General features: G+C 46.2%; 1 protein-coding gene across 1 annotated transcript in view; it reads right to left on the reverse strand.

Annotated features, from left to right (window-relative positions):
- Window positions 1-5299: 5299 nt before the first annotated feature.
- LOC139250065 (zinc finger protein 239-like) overlaps window positions 5300-23720 on the reverse strand; it is a 141064-nt gene continuing 122643 nt past the window's right edge. Inside the window, exon 2 of the mRNA XM_070872643.1 lies at window positions 5300-7195. Coding sequence (XP_070728744.1) covers window positions 6075-6863 — 789 coding nt within the window. The 5' untranslated portion in view covers window positions 6864-7195 and the 3' untranslated portion in view covers window positions 5300-6074. The remainder of the gene's footprint in view (window positions 7196-23720) is intronic.

The raw sequence follows: 23720 nt of genomic DNA on the forward strand, positions 1-23720 counted from the left end.
GTGATCACTGGACAATAAAGCTCCGAGACTGGTGGAGGGCTGCTCATTATCCCCAGTGTGATTTAATCCCCTTTCCCACTGAATACTGCGGACAGACATGGTCACCTTGGTAACAGAATTGTCAGTGTGACATCACTTTCTATACAAGAGCACACAAGACAATGGGTTATCAGTAAATGGTAAAGGTATTAAACACTCTGCAATTACATTGTGAAGAAAATGGAAATAAAATGCTGGAAAATCATTGCTGAAGATAATTTATCTGTGGTATTGACTAGTAAACTTTAAGAATGATGTGTTTTGTTTACACAGACACAAACATATATATATATATATATAGCAAAGGCTCTGTGTGTGCGCTTTTCAGTTGTTCTGCTGCACCCGATGTATAAATTTTCTGTAGACTTTTGGACCCTGCGGCAGCCTATCCGGCGGTGCTTGCTGGGTAAGGATAGAAAGAGACTGCGCGCTGTTCCTCCTCCCACTGCCTGGGGGAATGGGGCAGATATTTTAAGGGGCAGCGACTCCCCTTTATCTGCCTATTTATAGTTAAAGGGACAGTCCAGTTTATCTTGGGGTGTCGGAGGACTTCATTAACAGAGCTCCCATTAACAGTCGCTCCCTTCTGTACTGTGCAGTGATTGTAAAGCTGTCTATTTCAGTGACTTGAGCCTTTCTAAAATGTCTCACTGTTTTTGATGTTCCAGTGACGAAGGTTTCGGTTAAAGGTGGAGTAAAATTTGTTTCAAAATATTCTGTTCTTACCCTCCCTCAACCCCCCAAATTTTAGAACACTCTGCAGTACTGACTGGGAAGTTCCCAAGTTCGTTCCTTGATCTGGGCTGTTAGTTGATCTCAGCCAAGGCAGCAGTTCAAGGGTTATAATTGTCCTCAGTACCACTGGGCTAAATATGAGTAAAAATCAGCCAGTGTCCCTGCTCTTCATACCGATCCAGTGACCTCAACTGGGAAGTGTGTGGATAAGAACATAAGACATAAGAACATAAGAAATAGGAACAGAAGTAGGCCATCTAGCCCCTCGAGCCTGCTCCGCCATTCAATAAGATCATGGCTGATCTGGCCGTGGACTCAGCTCCACTTACCCGCCCTCTCCCCGTAACCCTTAATTCCCTTATTGGTTAAAAATCTATCTATCTGTGACTTGAATACATTCAATGAGCTAGCCTCAACTGCTTCCTTGGGCAGAGAATTCCAGAGATTCACAACCCTCTGGGAGAAGAAATTCCTTCTCAACTCGGTTTTAAACTGGCTCCCCCGTATTTTGAGGCTGTGCCCCCTAGTTCGAGTCTCCCCTACCAGTGGAAACAACCTCTCCGCCTCTATCTTGTCTATCCCTTTCATTATTTTAAATGTTTCTATAAGATCACCCCTCATCCTTCTGAACTCCAATGAGTAAAGACCCAGTCTACTCAATCTATCATCATAAGGTAACCCCCTCATCTTCGGAATCAGCCCAGTGAATCATCTCTGTACCCCCTCCAAAGCTAGTATATCCTTCCTTAAGTAAGGTGACCAAAACTGCATGCAGTACTCCAGGTGCGGCCTTACCAATACCCTATACAGTTGCAGCAGGACCTCCCTGCTTTTGTACTCCATCCCTCTCGCAATGAAGGCCAACATTCCATTTGCCTTCCTGATTACCTGCTGCACCTGCAAATCAATTTTTTGGGATTCATGCATAAGGACCCCCAGGTCTCTCTGCACCGCAGCATGTTGTAATTTCTCCCCATTCAAATAATATTCCCTTTTACTGTTTTTTTTCCAAAGGTGGATGACTTCACACTTTCCGACATTGTATTCCATCTGCCAAACCTTAGCCCATTCACTTAACCTATCTAAATCTCTTTGCAGCCTCTCTGTGTCCTCTACACAACCCGCTTTCCCACTAATCTTTGTGTCATCTGCAAATTTTGTTAAACTACACTCTGTCCCCTCTTCCAGGTCATCTATGTATATTGTAAACAGTTGTGGTCCCAGCACCGATCCCTGTGGCACACCACTAACCACCGATTTCCAACCCGAAATGGTCCCATTCATCCCGACTCTCTGCTTCCTGTTCACCAGCCAATTCTCTATCCATGCTAATACATTTCCTCTGACTCCGCGTATCTCTATCTTCTGCATTATTTGAGGACAGGATTTGAGGCTGTGATGCCTACCACAGTGGAAATCCTGCTGGCTGTCGGTGAGGCACTAGAGGTTAAATAATGTCTGTGGAATTGCACACAGCCAGATTCAGCACTTTCTGGAGATAAAAAATCTCAGATGCTGAAAGGAATTTTGATTTTTAGACAGTGAGGATGGAGCGAGAGTGTCTAGAATAAGGAGGGACAGGAGGGGACAGAATGTTCTGTAGAATCTAGAATTGTCTGTTCTGAATTTCTGTCCTGTACATAAGGTAACAACGTTTGTAACCACCATTTATTTGCAGGGTATTAGAAGGGGAGGATCTGCAGCTGGGAAACTCAATCCAAACATCGCCTCAAGATTTGACAGATTCCCGGATTGATCAGGATCACCTTATCATCAGCCTTTGTAAAAACACCAATCACAGCGGGGAGAAACAGGACACATGTTGTGTGTGTGGATACACCTTCAACCAATCGTTCAGCCTGTGAGACTCGTGTACCCACCTGACTCAACACTGTAAATGTGGGGACAGTGGGAATGGATGCTGTTGAACATGGAAAGTGATTCAGTCGTTCATCTCACCAACTGACATTTGAATAATTAGATAACAGACTTTTTCCTGTGAATATAGAGCTGGGTTATTGGGCCGTAATATGTTTACTTATTCATCCTGTTGACTCTAAATCTTTGCCAATTATTTGATGTGATCGGTTTACATGTACATATTTTTTAAAATATGTTTGCTGAGTGGATTCAAATACAAATTGAAACCAGGTTTGCAGGCGTGATGCTCCATTCACACATTGAAGGTGAGAGAGATGCTGTGGGGCAGACGCTCAGTCCAGTATCTGAAGGTGATTAACAGACTGGGTTTTATGTTTCTTGATCCTGGGCGTGTTACCAACACCTTCCCTGGATACCAAGGCTAGGAGAGGCACTCTGGAAGGTATGGGAAACTGGGACTTGTCCCAGAGAGTAACCGAAGGTATAAGAACTAAAATAATCCAGAGTTAGAAAGAAGAAAAGGCCCAAAATGGAGCAGTCGATAACAGGATGTCAATTAGTCTCCTCTTATTTTGGAGTCATCAAATGTCGACACACTCTGTTATTTGAAATATCAAAATATTAAACTCCAGCCCAGTTATAGGGGTTATTAACAACAGCAGAAACAATCCCCAACTGACAGAATGAACATGATTCAGTTAGGATGTGATTAACAGCAGCAAAAACAGTAGAATCCAATCCCTGCAGTCACTTGTGAACTCGCTGGTGGCTCCGCAGGTGGGATGACCGAGTGAATCCCTTCCCACACTCAGAGCAGGTGAACAGTCTCTCCCCAATGTGACAGCGACAATGCATTTCCAGTTTATAAGGTTGGGTTCAGTTCTGCACCCACTGTGCGCAGATGAGAATAAAATCAATGAACTGCTCATTTTCTCTGCTGGATTCTGGGCCTTCTGTGCTGGCCCAATAGGGTGAGCCCAGGCTGGCCCAATAGGTGATGTAATGAACAGAACTATGTGAGTACTCCAGCTGTGTCCTAACTAGTGTTTTACACAGTTCTAGCATAACCTCCAGAGGGAGGTGGGAGTCTGGTACTTACTGCCCGAAAGAGCAGCAGAGGCAGAAACCCTCATCGCATTTACAAAAGTACTTGGATATGCACTGGAAGTGCGTTAACCTACAGGGCTACGGACCAAGACCTGGAAAGTGGGATTAGGCTGGATAGCTCTTTTTCGGCCGCACAGACATGATGGGCCGAATGGCCTCGTTCTGTGTTGTAAACTGCTATGATTCCATGTCATCAAACCCCTCCTGTCTGATATAATATTGCGAAGCACAGTAGAAGGCCAGAAGATTGGGAAATTTTTAGAAACCAGCAAAGGACGACTAAAAAAATGATAAAGACAGAGAAGATAGCATATGAGAGCAAACTAGCAAGAAATATAAAAACAGACAGTAAGAGCTTCTACAGGTATATAAAATGGAAACAAGCGGCTAAAGTAAATGTTGGTCCTTTAGAGGATGAGACTGGAGAATTAATAACGGGAACTCGGAAATGGCAGAGATTTTGAACAAATATTTTTTTATTGTTCTTCACGGTAGAGGACACTAAAAACATCCCAACAGTTGATAATCAAGGAGCTATTGTGGTGGTGAGGGGTGGGGGAGGGGGGACTATCACTAGAGATAAAGTACTCAGCAAACAAATGGGACTAAAGGTGGACAAGTCCCCTAGACCTGATAGCATGCATCCTTGGGTCTTAAAAGAAGTGGCTGCAGAGATAGTGGATGCACTGGTTGTAATCTACCAAAATTCCCTGAATTCTGGAGAGGTCCCAGCGGACTGGAAAACTACAAATGTAACACCCCTATTCAAGTAAGGAGGGAGGCAGAGAGCAGGAAACCATAGACCAGTTAGCCTACCATCTCAGTGGGGAAAATACTGGAGTCCAGCATTAAGGAAGTAGTAGCAGGACATTTAGAAAATCATACTGCAGTCAGGTAGTCAGCATGGTTTTATGAAAGGGAAATCATGTTTTGACAAATTTGCTGGAGTTGTTTGAAGATGTAACAAGCAGAGTGGATAAAGGAGAACCAGTTGATGTTGTATATTTGCATTTCCAGAAAACATTCGAGAAGGTGTCACACAAAAGGTTACTGCACAAGGTAAGAGCTCAAAGGGTTGGGGGCAATATATCAGAATGGATAGAGGATTGGCTACCTAACAGAAAACAGAATCAGCATAAATGGGTCATTTTTCGGTTGGCAAACTGAAACTAGTGGGGTGCCGCAGGGATCAGTGCTGGGGCTTCAACAACTTACAATTTATATTAATGACTTGGATGAAGGGACTGAGTGTAACGTAGCCACATTTTCTAATGATACAAAGATAGGTTGTTGTGAGGAGGATGCAAAGAATCTACAAAGGGATATAGATCGGCTCAATGAGCAGGCAAAAATCTGGCAGATGGAATATAATGTGGTAAAATGTCAGGTTAGCTCCTTTGGTAGGAAAAATAAAAAAGCAAATTATGATTTAAATGGAGACAATTACAAAATGCTGTCGTGCAGAGGGATCGAGGGGTTCTTGTACATAAAACTCAAAAGTTTAGCATGCAGGTAAAGCAAGTAATCAGAAGGCAAATGGAATGCTGGCCTTTATTGCAAGGGGGATAGAGTATGAAAGTAGGGAAGTCCTGCTACAATTGTACAGGGCGTTGGTAAGACCACACCTGGAGTACTGCGCACAGTTTTGTTCTGGACTTGTCTCCATTCCCGTGCCAAGGGGATTGCTACACCAGATGGGAGGGGCAACATTTGGGGACACGGATTTCCCACTAATTCCCATTCCCCTTCTTTCTGGTGGATAATGGAGGGGCCACTGTGTGTAATGTGCAAGTCAGTAAGAATTGTCAGCAAGCTCTTTCTAATTGGAGATTTTATTCAGTGGAAACTTTCACACACTATTGTAGATTTTGTACCAAAGATCAACTTAGGATTAAAGTAAAAGTTCATAATTTTATTGCAAACTGAATTTCTGTTGAGAGTCGCTGAATTAAGGGGAAAGATAACACACAGCGTTTCTTAAATGGACACTGCAGCCCCGAGAACACAATCAGCAATATATCCAGAATATTCAAGTCCAGCCCAGTTATAGGGTTATCAGCAGAAACGAACCCCAACTGTCAGAATGAACATGGTTCAGTCGGGATGGGATTAACAGCAGCAATAACAGCAGATTCCAACTCCTGCAGTCACTTGTGAACTCGCTGGTGTGTCAGCAGGTGGGATGACCGAGTGAATCGCTTCCCACACTCAGAGCAGGTGAATGGCCTCTCCCCAGTGTGAACTCGCTGGTGTGTCAGCAGGGTGGATGAAGAAGTGAATCCCTTCCCACACTCAGAGCAGGTGAACGGCATCTACCCAGCGTGAACTCGCTGGTGTCTCAGCAGGTGGGATGACCGAGTGAATCGCTTCCCACACTCAGAGCAGGTGAATGGCCTCTCCCCGGTGTGAACTCGTTGGTGAGCTACAAGGTGGGATGACTGAGTGACTCTCTTTCCACACTCAGAGCAGGTGAACGGCCTCTCCCCAGTGTGAACTCGCTGGTGTATCAGCAGGTTGGATGACTGATTGAATCCCTTCCCACACTCAGAGCAGGTGAACGGCCTCTCCCTAATGTGAACTCGCTGGTGTATCAGCAGGTTGGATGACTGATTGAATCCCTTCCCACACTCAGAGCAGGTGAACGGCCTCTCCCCAGTGTGAACTCGCTGGTGTCTCAGCAGGTGGGATGACCGAGTGAATCGCTTCCCACATTCAGAGCAGGTGAATGGCCTCTCCCCAGTGTGAACCCGTTGGTGAGCTACAAGGTGGGATGACTGAGTGACTCTCTTTCCACACTCAGAGCAGGTGAACGGCCTCTCCCCAGTGTGAACTCGCTGGTGTATCAGCAGGTTGGATGACCGAGTGAATCCCTTCCCACACTCAGAGCAGGTGAACGGCCTCTCCCCGGTGTGAACTCGCTGGTGTGTCAGCAGGTCAGATGACTGAGTGAATCCCTTCCCACACACGGGGCAGGTGAACGGCCTCTCCCCAGTGTGATTGCGTCGATGAATTTCCAGCTCAGATGGTGATCTGAATACCTTCCCACAGTCACCACATTTCCACGGTTTCTCTATAGTGCGGGTATCCTTGTGACTCTCCATGGTTGGACGATGGGTTGAAGCCTCGTCCACGCACACAACACGTTTACAGTTTCTCCGCGCGGTGAATGGTGCGATGTTTTTTCAGGCTGTGTAATTGGTTAAAGCTCTTTCCATAGGTAGTGGAACACTCACTCGGGTGTGTGTGTGTCTCGGTGACTTTCCAGTCAAGCTGACATTTGAAATCTTTTCCCACAGGCAGAACAGGCAAACAACTCTCCTTCCTCTTTCAAAGGCTGATGATATTCAGGTCCTGAAGAATCGATTGACTCCGTCAGATCTTGATGTGATGTTTGGTTTGTGCTTCCTGTCTGAAAATCTCCCCTTCCAATATTCTGTAAAAGGAGATAATAAAACTCATCACTGTCAGTCCAAGACAGAAATTCAGAATAGACAATCTAGGGACCAAGTTTCGACAGGAGTTGCTCCTATTTTTTTGGAACAACTCGTTTTTTTTTTGAGTATCCGAGAAATCGCAATTCTCCCCATTTAGTTTGCTCCAGTTTCAGTCGGTTAGTTCAGTTTTTTTTTTAGTTCAGTTTCTTTTTGGTTCAGTTTTTTTTTCAAAAGAGGGCGTTACCAGCCACTTACGCCTGTTTTGGCCATTTAAGTAAGTTTAGACAGCGAAAAGTTACTCCAAACTAACTTAGGCCTGAGTCAATGTCCACTTTGATATGCTCAGAAAAACCTTGCGGACACTTTAGCAATCAGGCGCAGGTAGCCAGAGTTAAGGGGAGGGGGAAGTGAAGTTAGAGGGAAGTTAGAGGATTTTCCAAAGCATTAAACATTTTACTTTTAAAAATAAAGAACCATCATCAATAATAAATGATCAATAAATCAATCAATAAATTAAAAAAATTTAAAAATCAATAAATAAAAAATTATAAGTTCCTACCTCACCTACTGCAGCACCGATGTGTTGGGGAGCACCGGGAGCCCTCCAGCAGCACACGGCCCACACTCAGCCCTGCCTGCCTGCCTGATTACATTTTCAAGGGGAAGAGCTCGGGTGTGCCCCGCCGTTGAGGAGGTGGTCCGGTGGGGTCCGCTGCCGAGGAGGTGGTCGGGCGGCCCCATCGCGGAGGAGGTGTTTAGGCGGGCCGGTGAGGAGGCCTTGAGGTAAGAGCCGTGGTGGTGAGGTGAGGCCCGAGGTTGGGCAGCGGCGGGAAGAGGGACGGTGAGGTGAGGCCCGAGGTTGGGCAGCAGCGAGAAGAGGGACGGTGAGGCAGGCAGGTCACTCGGCCAGGGATAGGGTCACCTGGAGCCACGATGCGCTGGGAGGGCCAGGAACTAATGCGCATGTGCACAGACTCCACTGCGCACGCGCGCAGCTGCCAGCACTTTTTTCGGCGAAGGGCTGTAGCTCCGCCCCCCACTGCTTCTGCTGCGCTGCACCCAGTCCAAAGCAGGCCTGATCATCGTGGAGAATCCCGAGGTAAGTATTAGGTGCGCTTTTCCTTCTAGAAAGTCGACGGACCTCTCGGAGGTGCGCCATTCTATGGGTCGGTCGAAACTTGGCCCCCGAGTTTCCATGGAACATTCTTTCCTCTCTTGTTCTTCCAAAGCTGTAAATCCCTGTCCCACACATTGTCCCTCCTGCCGTGCTGAAGTCCAAAACCATCGCACATTTCTAGACTGTTTCTCCTCCACTCCCAGTTTTCACCACCAATACTGGCTGGGTTCAGTTCTACACTCACTGGTTCCCCTCCCTCTCCTCCCCTGAAGGTGCTGACTCTGGCTGGGTTCAGTTCTGCATTCACTGGGTCCCCTCGCTCTCCTCCCCTGAAGGTGCTGACTCTGGCTGGGTTCAGTTCTACACTCACCAGTTTCTCTCCAGTAGTGACCCATGTGCCCAATCTCCCTGTGTGAACCTCAACAGTGAGTGTCGACAGGCTATTCCACTGTCCTCACCTGAGGCCTCACACGTGCATTTTCCAGCAGGGTCACTGGACCCTCCTCCCAATTACTCAGTTTCTAAACGATAAGCGGATAAGGGGTTATGAGGAGTGGGCAGAGAACATAAGAACATAAGAAATAGGAACAGGAGTAGGCCATACGGCCCCACGAGCCTTATCTGCCATTCAATAAGATCATGGCTGATTCGAGCATGGACTCAGCTCCACTTACCCGTCCGCTCCCCACAACCCCTTATCGGTTAAGATACTGTCTATTTCTGTCTTAAATTTATTCAATGGCCCGGCTTCCATAGCTCTCTGAGACAGCAAATTCCACAGATTTACAACCCTCAGAGAAGAAATTTCTCCTCGTCACAGTTTTAAATGGGCGGCCCCTTATTCTAAGATTATGCTGGGTTCAGTTCTACATTCACTGGTTCCCCTCTCTCTCTTCCCTGAAGGTGCTGACTCTGGCTGAGTTCAATTCCACATTCACTGTTTCCCCTCCCTCCCCTCTCCAGTAGAAACATAGAAACATAGAAAATAGGTGCAGGAGTAGGCCATTCGGCCCTTCTAGCCTGCACCGCCATTCAATGAGTTCATGGCTGAACATTCAACTTCAGTACCCCATTCCTGCTTTCTCGCCATACCCCTTGATCCCCCTAGTAGTAAGGACCTCATCTAACTCCTTTTTGAATATATTTAGTGAATTGGCCTCAACAACTTTCTGTGGTAGAGAATTCCACAGGTTCACCACTCTCTGGGTGAAGAAGTTCCTCCGCATCTCGGTCCTAAATGGCTTACCCCTTATCCTTAGACTGTGACCTCTGGTTCTGGACTTCCCCAACATTGGGAACATTCTTCCTGCATCTAACCTGTCTAACCCCGTCAGAATTTTAAATGTTTCTATGAGGTCCCCTCTCATTCTTCTGAACTCCAGTGAATACAAGCCCAGTTGATCCAGTCTTTCTTGATAGGTCAGTCCCGCCATCCCGGCAGAGTTTAGGGAGCTAGCAGGGAGATTAAAAAGCAGGACCTCAAAAGGTAGTAATCTCCGCATTACTCCCGGTGCCACGAGCTAGCGAGTACAGAAATAGGAGGATAGAGCAGATGAATGCGTGGCTGGAGAGATGGTGCAAGAGGGAGGGCTTTAGCTTCCTGACACATTGGGACCACTTCCGGGGGAGGTGGGACCTGTACAAACCGAATGGGTTGCACCTCAACAGAGCCGGGACCAATATCCTTGTGGGAGGGTGGGGGGGTTTGCTAGTGTTGTTGGGGAGGGTTTAAACTAGCTTGGCAGGAGGATGGGAACCTGACAATAGATTCAGCAGGGAGGGGAGCAAAGCTGGAATTAGAAAGCAAAAATAAAGAAAGTGAGTTTGAAGGAGAGAGGAAACAAGCAGGAAAAAAGGGTAAAAAAACAAACTTAAATGCACTTTGTCTAAATGCACGTAGCATTTGTAACAAAATAGATATGTTGATGGCACAAATTGAGACAAATGGGTATGATCTGATAGCCATTACAGAGACGTGGTTACAAGGTGACCAGGACTGGGAATTAAATATTCAGGGGTACTTGACAATCCGGAAGGACAGACAGAAAGGAAAAGGAGGTGGGGTGGCTCTATTGATAAAGGATGGAATCAGTGCAATAGTAAGAAACGATATTGTCTCAAATGATAAGGATGTTGAAACAGTTTGGGTGAAGATAAGGAACAATAAGGGGAAAAAGTCACTGGTGGGCATAGTCTATAGGCCCCCGAACAGTAGCAACTCTGTTGGTCGCAGCATAAACCAGGAAATAGTGGGGGCTTGTAAAAAGGGAACAACAATAATCATGGGTGATTTTAATCTCCATATTGATTGGATAAATCAAATTGGTCAGGGCAGCCTTGAGGAGTTGTTCATGGAGTGCATAAGGGACAGGTTCCTTGAGCAGTATGTAACGGAACCAACCAGGGGGCAGGCTATCTTAGATCTGGTCCTGTGTAATGAGACAGGATTAATAAACAATCTCCTAGTAAAGGATCTCCTCGGAATGAGTGATCAGAGCATGACTGAATTTCAAATTCAGATGCAGGGTGAGAAAGTTGGATCTCTAATCAGCGTACTAAGCTTAAATAAAGGAGACTATGAAGGTATGAGGGCAGAGTTGGGTAACTTGGACTGGGAAAATAGATTAAAGTGCAGGACGGTTGATGAACAATGGTGTACATTTAAGGAGATATTTCACAACTCTCAAAAAAAATCTATTCCAGTGAGGAGGAAAAGGTGCAAGAGAAAATAGAGCCATCCATGGCTAACTAAAGAAATAAAGGCCGTTATCCATTAAAAACAGGGGCATACAAAGTGACCAAAGCTAGTGGAAGGATAGAAAACTGGGAAGCTTTTAAAAACCAGCAAAGAATAACTAAAAAATGAGTAAGAAAGGGAAGATAGACTGTGAAAGTAAACTAGCACAAAATATAAAAACAGATAGCAAGAGTTTCTATAGGTATATAAAAAGGAAAAGAGTGGCTAAAGTAATTGTTGGTCCTTTAGAGGACGAGACCAGGGAATTAGTAACGGGGAACAGGGAGATGGCAAAAACTCTGAACAAATATTTTGTATCCGTCTTTACGGTAGAGAACACTAATATTCCAACAGTGAATAGTCAAGGGGATACGGGGGGGGGGAGGAACTTAACACAATCACTAAGGAGGTGGTACTCAGTAAGATAATGGGATTAAAGGCAGATAAAACCCCTGAACTTGATGGCTTGTATCCTAGGGTCTTAAGAGAAGTAGCGGCAGGGATTGTGGATGCATTGGTTGTAATTTACCAAAATTCCCTGGATTCTGGGGAGGTCCCAGCAGATTGGAAAACTGCAAATGTAATGCCACTATTTCAAAAAGGAGGCAGACAAAAAGCAGGAAACTATAGACCAGTTAGCCTAACATCTGTGATTGGGAAAATGTTGGATCCATTATTAAGGAAGCAGTAGCAGAACATTTGCAAAAGCAAAATTCAGTCATGCAGAGTCAGCATGGATTTATGAAGGGGAAGTCATGTTTGACAAATTTGCTGGAATTCTTTGGGGATGTAATGAACCGGGTGAATAAGGGGGAACCAGTGGATGTGGTGTATTTGGACTTCCACAAGGCATTTGACAAGGTGCCACATAAAAGGTTACTGCACAAGATAAAAGTCCACGGGGATGGGGGTAATATATTAGCATGGATAGAGGATTAGCTAACTAACAGAGAACAGAGAATCAGGATAAATGGTTCATTCTCTGGATGGCAACCAGTAACTAGTGAGGTGCCACAGGGATCAGTGCTGGGACCCCAACTATTTACATTCTATATTAACGACTTGGAAGAATGGACTGAGTGTAACGTAGCCAAGTTTGCCGATGATACAAAGATGGGAGGACAAGTAAAATCTGCAAAAGGACACAGACAGGCTCAGTGAGTAGGCAAACATTTGGCAGATGGAGTATAATGTTAGAAAGTGTGAGGTCATGCACTTTGGCAGAAAAAAAAATCAAAGAGCAAGTTATTATTTAAATGGAGACAGATTGCAAAGTGCCGCAGTACAGTGGGACCTGGGGGTACTTGTGCATGAAACACAAAAGGATAGTATGCAGGTACAGCAAGTGATCAGAAAGGCCAATGGAATGGAGTATAAAAGCAGGGAAGTCTTGCTACAGTTGTACAACGTATTGATGAGGCCACACCTGGAATACGCGTGCAGTTTTGGTTTCCATATTTACGAAAGGATATACTTGCTTTGGAGACAGTTCACAGAAGGTTCACTAGGTTGATTCCATGGATGAGGGAGTAAGGTTGAGTAGGTTGGGCCTCTACTCATTGGAATTCAAAAGCATGAGAGGAGATCTAATCAAAATGTATTAGATATAAGGGGGCTTGTAAAGGTGGATGCAGAGAGGATGTTTCCACTGATGGGGGAGACTAGAATTGGAAGGCATGATCTTAGAATAAGAGGCCGTCAATTTAAAAGAGAGATGAGGAGAAATTTCTACTATCAGACGGTTGTAAATCTGTGGAATTCACTGCCTCGGAGAGCTGTAGAGGCTGGGACATTGAATAAATTTAAGACAGAAATAGACAGTTTCTTAAACGATAAGGGGGGATAAGAGTTTATGGGAATCGGGCAGGGAAGTGGAGCGGAGTCCAAGATCATATCAGCCATGATCTTATTGAATGGCGGAGCAGGCTCGAGCAGCTGTGTGGCCTACTCCTGCTCCTATTTCTTATGTTCTTATAAGGTGCTGACTCTGTCTGAGTTCAGTTCCACACTCACTGGCTCCCCTCCCCTGAAGGTACTGACTCTGGCTGGGTTCAGTTCTACACTCACTGGTTCCCCTCCCCTGAAGGTGCTGACTCTGGCTGGTTCAGTTCCAGACACTGACATCATTCACTTTGTTCCTGCACCAACATGGCCGCGCATGCGCTTTGCTACTCACTGAATATAGATGGCAGACCGTTGAACCTGACTTCCTACACGAAAATGTCCGCCGTTAGCCTGGGCCTGTGACGGGGAGAAAGCCCCGAAGCTGCAACCGCCGATATTCCGGTTATTATTTCGGGCTTGCGGCGGTCACCGGTTGTTTATGAAGCCTCTCTGGCTCCCCGCTGGTTCAGTACTCCGCTCTGCACCGATGAAAAGGACACTTCTGAGTAGCCTGCCCAAAACGTACTGCCTCCGCCATTACCCGCACCGCACATGCTCCAAAGCCCCTCCCCGCCCCCCAGGACCCGCGCCTGCGCACTGAGCTCCTGTAGTCTGGGGGCGGCACATTCTTCCCCGCGGGACATGCTGGGTACATAAGACCATGAGAAATAGGAGCAGGAGTGAGCCACCCGGATCCCCGGGCCTGCTCCCCATTCAATAAGATCATAGCTGATCTGATCATAGAGTCAGCTCCACTTCCCTGCCCGCTCCCCAGAGCCCTTTACTCCCTTATCGCTCAAAAATTTGTCCATCTCCGCCTTAAATATATTCAATGAACCAGCCTCCACTGCTCTCTAGGGCAGAGAATTCCACAGATTTACAACCCTCTGAGAAAAGAAATTCCTCCTCATCTCAGTTTTAAATGGGCTGAGGAGAAAGTCTGCATTTGTGAATAGAACAGGATTTACTGTGATTGCATTGGACACTGAAACATGTTCATTCTGGCAGCTCTTGTTCATTTCTGATGATCTTAATAACCCTCATACCTGAGCTGGAAATTGATACCCTGTATAAATGTTGAATAAATTATCTGTGTTTCAAACACAGTGTTTCGAATATTTGATTGCTCCGTGATCACAGGAGACCAATTGATGTTTCATTTTAGTGCTTTTTCTTAATCTAACTTATATCACTTCTTACCGAGTTTGCCTTCTATCATATAAACCCCAAACTTGTTCTGTTTGAGGTCCTACAAGACGAATTTATGGAGCTAGGAGCTAAATTAAAAAGGAGGACCTCAAAGGTAGTAATCTCAGGATTGCTACCAATGCCACGTGCTGGTCAGAGTAGGAATCACAGGATAGCTCAGAGGAATATGTGACTTGAGGAGTGGTGCAGAAGAGAGGGATTCAAATTCCTGGAATATTGGAACCGGTTCTGGGGGAGGTGGGACCAGTACAATTGATCTACACCTGGAAAGGACCAGAACCAATGTCCTCGGGGGAGTGTTTGCTAGTTCTGTTGCGGAGGGGTTAGACTAATATGGTTGGGGGATGGGAACCTATGCAGGGAGACAGAGGGAAGTAGAATGCGGGCAGAAGCAAACCCATTGTAAATGTCAACAATTGTATTTAAGTGCTGTTCAGAGGGCAGTGTCATTAATTTAGAATTTTTTTACATCAACAACAATATCAGGAATCAGAGAGTGTAGATGAATGGAGTAGAATTCAAGAGTAGAAAGAAGAAAAGTAAAAGTGGAGGGCAGAGAAACCCAAGACAAAAAGCAAAAAGGGCCACATTACAGCAAAATTCTAAAGGGGCAAAGTGTGTTGGAAACACAAGCCTGAAGGCTCTGTGCCTCAATGCGAGGAGTATTCATAATAAGGTGGACGAATTAACTGCACAGATAGCTGTTAACAGATATGATGTAATTGGCATCACGGAGACATGGCTCCAGGGTGACCAAGGCTGGGAACTCAACATTCAGGGGTATTCAACATTCAGGAAGGATAGACAGAATGGAAAAGGAGGTGGGGTGGCGTTGCTGGTTAAAAAGGAAATTAACGCAATAGTAAGGAAGGACATTAGCTTGGATGAAGTGGAATCAGTATGGGTGGAGCTACGGAATACAAAGGGCAGAAAACGCTAGTGGGAGTTATGTACAGACCACCAAACTGTAGTAGTGAGGTTGGGGACAGCATCAAATAAGAAATTAGGGATGTGTGCAATAAAGGTACAGCAGTTATCATGGGTGACTTTAATCTGCATATTGATTGGACTAACCAACCCGGTAGCAATTCAGTGGAGGCGGATTTCCTGGAGTCTTTTACGGATGGTTCTCTAGACCAATATGCTGGGGAACCAACTAGAGGGTTGGCCATCCTAGGCTGGGTGATGTGTAATGAGAAAGGACTAATTAGCACTCTTGTTTGCGAGGCCCCTTAGGAAAGAGTGACCATAATATGGTAGAATTCTTTATTAAGATGGAGAGTGACACTGTTAATGCAGAGACTAGGGTTCTGAATTTAGGAAAGGTAACTTCGATGGTATGAGACATGAATTGGCTAGAATAGACTGGTGAATGATACTTAAAGGGTTGTCGGTGGCTTGGCAATGGCAAACATTTAAAGATCACATTGATGAACTTCAACAATTGTACATCCCTATCTGGAGTAAAAATAAAACGGGGAAGGTGGCTCAACCGTGGCTAACAAGGGAAATTAAATAGAGTGTTCAATCCAAGGAGGAGGCATATCAACTGGTCAGATAAAGCAGCAAATCTGAGGACTGGGAGAATTTTATAATTCAGCAGAGGAGGACAAATGGTTTAATTTGGAGGCGGAAAATAGAGTTTGAGAGGAAGCTTGCTGGGAACATAAAAACTGTCTGCAAAAGATTCTATAGATATGTGAAGAGAAAAAGATTAGTGAAGACAAACGTAGGTCCTTTGCAGTCAGATTCAGGTGAATTTATAATGGGGAACAAAGAAATGGCAGACCAGTTGAATAAATACTTTAGTTCTGTCTTCATGAAGAAAGACACCAATAACCTTCCGGAAATACTAGCGGACCGAGGGTCTAGTGAGAAGGAGGAGCTGAAGGAAATCCTTATTAGATGGGTAATTGTGTGAGGGAAATTGATGGGATTGAAGGCAGATAAATCCCCAGGGCCTGATAGTCTGCATCCCAGAGTACCTAGAAATAGTGGATGCATTGGTGATCATTTTCCAACCGTCTATCAACTCTGGATCAGTTCCTGTAGGCTGGAGGGTTGCTAATGTAACACCACTTTTTTAAAAAGGCGGGAGAGAGAAAACGGGTAATTATAGACCAGTTAGCCTGACATCAGTAGTGGGAAAAATGTTGGAATTCATTATTAAAGATGACATAACAGCGCATTTGGAAAGCAGTGAAAGGGTCAGTTCAAGTCAGCATGGATTTATGAAAGGGAAATCATGCTTGACGAATCCTCTAGAATTTTTTGAGGATGTAACTAGTAAAGTGGACAAGGGAGAACCAGTGGATGTGGTGTATTTGGACTTTCAAAAGGTTTTTGACAAGGTCCCACATAAGAGATTGGTGCGCAAAATCAAAGCACCTGGTATTGGGGGTAATGTACTGACATGGATAGAGAACTGGTTGGCAGACAGGAAGGAGAGAGTTGGGATAAAGGACTCCTTTTCAGAATGGCAGGCAGTCACTAGTGGGATGCCGCAGGACTCAATGCTGGGATGCCAGCTATTTACAAGATAAATTAATGATTTAGATGAAGGAATTGGCTGTCATGTCTCCAAGTTTGCAGATGACACTAAGCTAAGTGGCGGTGTGAGCTGTGAGGAGGACGCTAAGAGGCTGTAGGGCTACTTGGACAGGTTAGGTGAGTGGGCAAACTCATGCCAGATGCAGTATAATGTGGATAAATGTGAGCGAATCCACTTTGGTGGAAAAAGCATGAAGGCTGGGCCTTTATTCACTGGAGTTTAGAAGGATGAGAGGGGATCCCATGGAAACATATAAAATTCTGACGGGACTGGACAGGTTAGATGGAGGAAGAATGTTCCCAATGCTGGGGAAGTCCGGAACCAGGGGACCTTATCTAAGGATAAGGGGTAAGCCATTTAGAACTGAGATGAGGAGAAACTTCTTCACTCAGAGAGTTGTTAACTTGTGGAATTCCCTACCGCAGTGAGTTGTTGATGCCAGTTCATTGGATATATTCAAGAGGGAGTTAGACATGGCCCTTATGGCTGAAGGGATCAAGCGGTATGGAGAGAAAGCAGAAAAGAGGTACTGAGGGAATGATCAGCCATGATCTTATTGAATGGTGGTGCAGGCTTGAAAGGCCGAATGCCCAACTCCTGCACCTATTTTCTATGTTGCTATGTTTCTATGTTTGAGTACATGAGTTGTGGTTGTAGTAGACTTAAATGCAGTGTCTTACTTTAAATTCAGCTGAAATCCTTTGAAACACCCCTTTATTGAACTATCTTGCATAAGATTTATCATGGGTGACTTTAATATGGATATAGATTGGGCTAACCAAACTGGAAGCAAGATTGTGGAGGAGGATTTCCTGGAGTGCATAAGGGATGGTTTTCTAGACCAATATGTCGAGGAACCAACTAGGGGGGAGGCCATCTTAGACTGGGTGTTGTGTAATGAGAGAGGATTAATTAGCAATCTCGTTGTGCGAGGCCCCTTGGAGAAGAGTGACCATAATATGGTGGAATTCTACATTAGGATGGAGAATGAAACAGTTAATTCAGAGACCGTGGTCCAGAACTTAAAGAAGGGTAACTTTGAATATATGAGGCGTGAATTGGTTAGGATAGATTGGCGAATGATATTTATGGGGTTGACTGTGGATGGGCAATGGCAGACATTTAGAGACCGCATGGATGAACTACAACAACTGTACATCCCTGTCTGGTGTAAAAATAAAAAAGGGAAGGTGGCTCAACTGTGGCTATCAAGGGAAACAGGGATAGTATTAAAGCCAAGGAAGTGGCATACAAATTGGCCAGAAATAGCAGCGAACCCGGGGACTGGGAGAAATTTAGAACTCAGCAGAGGAGAACAAAGGGTTTGATTAGGGCAGGGAAAATAGAGTCCGAGATGAAGCTTGCAGGGAACATTAAGACAGACTGCAAAAGTTTCGATAGATATGTAAAGAGAAAAAGGTTAGTAAAGACAAACATAGGTCCCCTGCAATCAGAATCAGGGGATGTCATAACGGGGAACAAAGAAATGGCAGACCAATTGAACAAGTACTTTGGTTCGGTATTCACTAAGGAGGACACAAACAACCTTCCAGATATAAAAGGGGTCAGAGGGTCGAGTAAGAAGGAGGAACTGAGGGAAATCCTTATTGGTCGGAAAATTGTGTTGGGCAAATTGATGGGATTGAAGGCCAATAAATCTCCAGGGCCTGATGGACTGCATCCCAGAGTACTTAAGGAGGTGACCTTGGAAATAGCGGATGCATTGACAGTCATTTTCCAACATTCCATAGATTCTGGATCAGTTCCTATGAAGTGGAGGGTAGCTAATGTAACACCACTTTACAAAAAAGGAGGGAGAGAAAAAACAGGTAATTATAGACCGGTTAGCCTGACATCGGTAGTGGGTAGAATGATGGTATCAATTATTAAGGATGTCATAGCTGCGCATTTGGAAAGAGGTGACATGATAGGTCCAAGTCAGCATGGATTTGTGAAATGGAAATCATGCTTGACAAATCTTCTGGGATTTTTTGAGGATGTTTCCAGTTGAGTGTGTTAGTGTGAATGTTTTGAAGAATCACTCAACACTCAGAGTCGGTTCCAATGCCAATGTGGCCTTTATTTTCGTTAGCGGGGAGGAAGCCTCAGGACTGGATCTAGGCGCTTCTCTCCGATGAACAAAGAAACTCATCGATATTTATATGTTTTACAATAGTTCTTTACAGTTACTCAGCCCACTTTGGCTGGACACAATCCAATCAGAACGATTATAGATTATGTATAGGTTTCTTTAACCCAATAGAATTCTCCTGATATCTCAGGGGCTGTATGTTAGGTTTTTGTCAGCTCGGGCTGATTAATGACCTCGTTATGTGAGGCAGGTTCCCCCCTTTTCTCTGTTCCTCGGGGCTCGGCTGTGTGAAGTCACTGATTATACCAGTGTACTATAAAGGTTCGTTATAATTATCTTGTATCCAAGGCATTCCTGGTAGTGGGCCTCACAGGGTCATTGCTCGGTCAGCCTCAGTCAGTAGTTCATTACTTGACTAACTGAGTACCCATCATGCTTGGGCAACCATTTTATATGCGGCCACTTTAAACTTATATGAGTTTAGCTTTATTCAGCAGGTGCCTAATGCCGAGTGTTTTGATATATTCAGCAGGTGCCTAATGCCTACAACAAGTGGACAAGGGAGAACCAGTTCATGTGGTGTATTTGGACTTTCATAAGGCTTTCGACAAGGTCCCACACAAGAGGTTAATGTGCAAAGTTAAAGCACATGGGATTGTGGGTAGTGTGCTGACGTGGATTGAGAACTGGTTGGCAGACAGGGAGCAAAGAGTAGGAGTAAATGGGTACTTTTCAGAATGGCAGGCAGTGACTAGTGGGGTACCGCAAGGTTCTGTGTTGGGGCCCCAGCTGTTTACATTGAACATTAATGATTTAGACGAGGGGATTAAATGTAGTATCTCCAAATTTGCGGATGACACTAAGTTGAGTGGCAGTGTGAGCTGCGAGGAGGATGCTATGAGGCTGCAGAGCGACTTGGATAGGTTAGGTGAGTGGGCAAATGCATGGCAGATGAAGTATAATGTGGATAAATGTGAGGTTATCCATTTTGGTGGTAAAAACAGAGAGACAGACTATTATTTGAATGGTGACAGATTAGGAAAAGGGGAAGTGCAACAAGACCTGGGTGTCATGGTACATCAGTCATTGAAGGTTGGCATGCAGGTACAGCAGGCAGTTAAGAAAGCAAATGGCATGTTGGCCTTCATAGTGAGGGGATTTGAGTACAGGGGCAGGGAGGTGTTGCTACAGTTGTACAGGGCCTTGGTGAGGCCACACCTGGAGTATTGTGTACAGTTTTGATCTCCTAACTTGAGGAAGGACAATCTTGCTATTGAGTGATTGCAGCGAAGGTTCACCAGACTGATTCCTGGGATGGTGGGACTGACATGTCAAGAAAGGCTGGATCAACTGGGCTTGTATTCACTGGAGTTCAGAAGAATGAGAGGGGATCTCAGAGAAACGTTTAAAATTCTGACGGGTTTAGACAGGTTAGATGCAGGAAGAATGTTCCCAATGTTGGGGAAGTCCAGAACCAGGGGTCACAGTCCAAGGATAAGAAGTAAGCCATTTAGGACCGAGATGAGGAGAAACTTCTTCATCCAGAGAGTGGTGAACCTGTGGAATTATCTACCACAGAAAGTTGCTGAGGCCAATTCACTAAATATATTCAAAAAGGAGTTAGATGAAGTCCTTACTACTAGGGGGATCAAGGGGTATGGCGAGAAAGCAGGAATGGGGTACTGAAGTTGCATGTTCAGCCATGAACTCATTGAATGGTGGTGCAGGCTCAAAGGGCCGAATGGCCTACTCCTGCACCTATTTTCTATGTTTTCTATGTTTCTATGTAAGATTTGAAATCCGTTACTTTCTGTATCAGTTAACCCGGTTTTGGAACCGATTGAATTTAACAAACTCATCCACACATTTTACACGCGATAGCCTGTGAAATATCGTGATATTTGTAATTGTTATTGTCACAAACTCCGTTCCCTCGTCACTGATTCCATCCCTCTCCCCAACTTCTGCCTGACGCTGAACCAGCCTGTTCGCAACCTTGGTGTCATACTTAACCCTGACATAAGTTTTTGACCACATATCCACATCATAACTAAGATTGCCTATTTCCACTTCTGTAACATCGCCCGTCTCTGCTCTTGCCTCAGCTCATCCACTGCTGAAGCCCTCATCCATGCCTTTGTTACTTCTGGTCTTGACAATTCCAACGCACTCCTCCCACATTCTACCCTACATAAACTAGAGTTGATCCAAAACTCGGCTGCCCGTGTCCTAACTCACACCAAGTCCTGTTCACCTATCACCCCTCTGCTCGCTGACCTGCACTGGCTTTTGTTAAGCAATGCCTTGAGTTCAAAATTCTAATACTTATTTTCAAATCCCTCCATGGCCTCGCCCCTCCCTAGCTCTATAACCTCCTCCAGCCCCACATCTGCACCCCACACCCCCACACCCCAGCCAAAAATATAGCTGCCTTCCTGAGCATCCCTGATTATAATTATTCAACCACTGGTGGCTTTGTTGGCTGTGCCTTCTGTTGCCCAGGCCCCAAGTTCTGGAATGCCCAGCTTAAACCTTCCTGTCGAACCCGTGCTGTACCTGCCCTGGCAGTTTTTGATGGGATCGTGTGTAGCAAGCTTTTCTCTGTATCTAGTGGACATAGTCTCAGAAAATGTGGCCGCCCATATAAAACTGAGATGTGGAGGAATTTCTTCTCTCAGAGGGTTGTAAATCTGTGAATTTTCTGCCCCAGAGAGCTGTGGAGGCTGGGTCATTGAATATATTTAAGGCGGAGATAGACAGATTTTTGAGCGATAAGTGAGTAAAGTGTTCTGGGGAGCAAACAGGAAAGTGGAACTGACTCTATGATCAGACCAACCATGATCTTATTGAATGGGAAGCATGCTCGGGGTCCGGGTGGCCCACTCCTGTTCCTATTTCTCATGGTCTCCACCCACCGAGCCTATTTTTTTCCCTTGTCTCTAGTGCCCACTAATCATTATCCCACCATTCACACCCTATCCTGACTAATGTTGTTCTAACTCCTGCCAGTACCATCTGAATTCGGCCCATCCTCCCTGTTGTCTCTTTAATCTCTCCCTTCCCCCCTATTACAGACTTTCCCTGTTGTCCTTACTCCCCCTCCCCCTTTCAGTGCTCCTTCAGGATCTATTCTTTCCCAGCACTCTCCAGTTGTGACGGAGGGCCGCGGCCCCGCCCCCTCTGACGCTACCCACAGATGCTGCCTGAGCCGCGGACACTTCCAGCATCTTCTGTTTGTGTCGCCAGAGACACTTTCCCTTCAGCACCGCGCGCCCTGGATTGTTCGCCGATTGATTGATTGGTGCCGGGGCCCCGCCGCTGATTGGCGCGGAGCAGCGGGCGCTGGATGGGCTGTTGCCCCGCGCCGCCTCGCCATTGGCTGCGGGCTGAGTGCTGCGCGCGCGCGTGGGCGGTTTGTTGGCGGGCTCCGCTCGCGGCCTTTGAACTCGGGGGCCCGGGTGAGGCGGGGCGGAGTTGTGCGCAGGCGCGGGCCAGCTTATTGGCCGCGGATGGACGGACGTTTTGCCGCCGCCGTGGAGGATGGAGGAGCGGCCCGAGCAGCGCGCCCGGTCTCCCTGTGGACTCACGGACACGCGCGGGCAGCGAGATTTGGCCGCCGAGTCGGCGGGTGGCGGCTGCGGGGCACCTTCGGGTGGGGACGGGCCTTGGTTACTGTCGGGGTTTGCGGGGAATTCGGCCGCCATCTTTGGGTAGCGCGGGACTGCTCACCGCAGGGAGCGATAGCAGCGGGGCTTCCTCGACGTCACAATGCTTGCCATTGTCCCACTGCAGGGCAGGGAGCATGCGTGGCGGCCATCTTACTGCAGGGAGGCCATCAGGTGCAGGATGGGGACCAGTGACATGAATACATGAGAACATCCGATATAGGCGATGAGTCGGCATTTGGTCCCTCGAGCCTGCCGCCATTCAATAAGATGATGGCTGCAACATCTGGGGTGGTTCTCCTTGGAGCTGTGAAGGTGCAGGGCAGGTTTAACAGAGGTGCTCACAATCAGGAAGCTTTAGATTGAGTCAGGGACCAGACTTATGTGTTCTGCTCACACAATCAGAATGGTTACTGCACGGAAGGCCATTCAGCCCATCCAGCCCTTGCTGGCTCCCAGCTAGTCCCTCTGCCCCGCCCTTTCCTCCGGCCCTGCAAATGTTTTCTTTCAGATAATTATACAACTCCCTTTTGAAAGCAGTGATTGAGTCTGCCTCCACCACCTTTTTCAGGCCGTGCATTCCAAATCGTAACCACTTGCTGCATAAATAAGATTTTTCTTACATCGCCTTTGGTTCTTCTGCCAATTCGCTCATGTACCAGCAGGTTGGATGAACAAGTGAATCCCTTCACATACTCAGGGCAGTTGAACGGCCTTTCTCCATTGTCACGGCGTCGATGAGTTTCCAGTGCAGAGGGGCAATTGAATCCCTTCCCACAATCCCCACATTTCCACGGTTTCTCCGTGGTGTGGGTGTCCTTGTGTCTCTCCAGGTTGGACGATCAGTTGAAGCCTGATCCACACACAGAACATGTGTATAGTTTATCCCCACTGTGAATGGAGCGATGTTTTTTCAGGCTATGTAACTGGTTAAAGCTATTTTCACAGGCAGTGCACTGGAACACTCTCACTTGGGTGTGTGTGTGTCTCGTTCATCCCACCTACTAGTACACGAGCGAATTCACACTGGGGAGAAGCTGTTCAACTGTCCTGTGTGTAGTTTCTTTGTGTGTCTTACCCGCAGTCTACCAAAGAGTGCACCATCGGAGCAGGCCAGGGAGCAGAAGGAGCAGCATGGCGGCCTGGCCCAGCAGTCTGTGCGGACCCTAGCCTGCGACCACCATTGGAGCAGGCCGGGGAGCAGAAAGAGAAGCATGGCAGCCTAGCCCAGCAGACTGAGCGGCCCCCGGCCTGCGACCACCATTGAAG

Source organism: Pristiophorus japonicus, unplaced genomic scaffold, assembly GCF_044704955.1.
Source record: "Pristiophorus japonicus isolate sPriJap1 unplaced genomic scaffold, sPriJap1.hap1 HAP1_SCAFFOLD_343, whole genome shotgun sequence".
Taxonomy (NCBI): Eukaryota; Metazoa; Chordata; class Chondrichthyes; family Pristiophoridae; genus Pristiophorus; species Pristiophorus japonicus.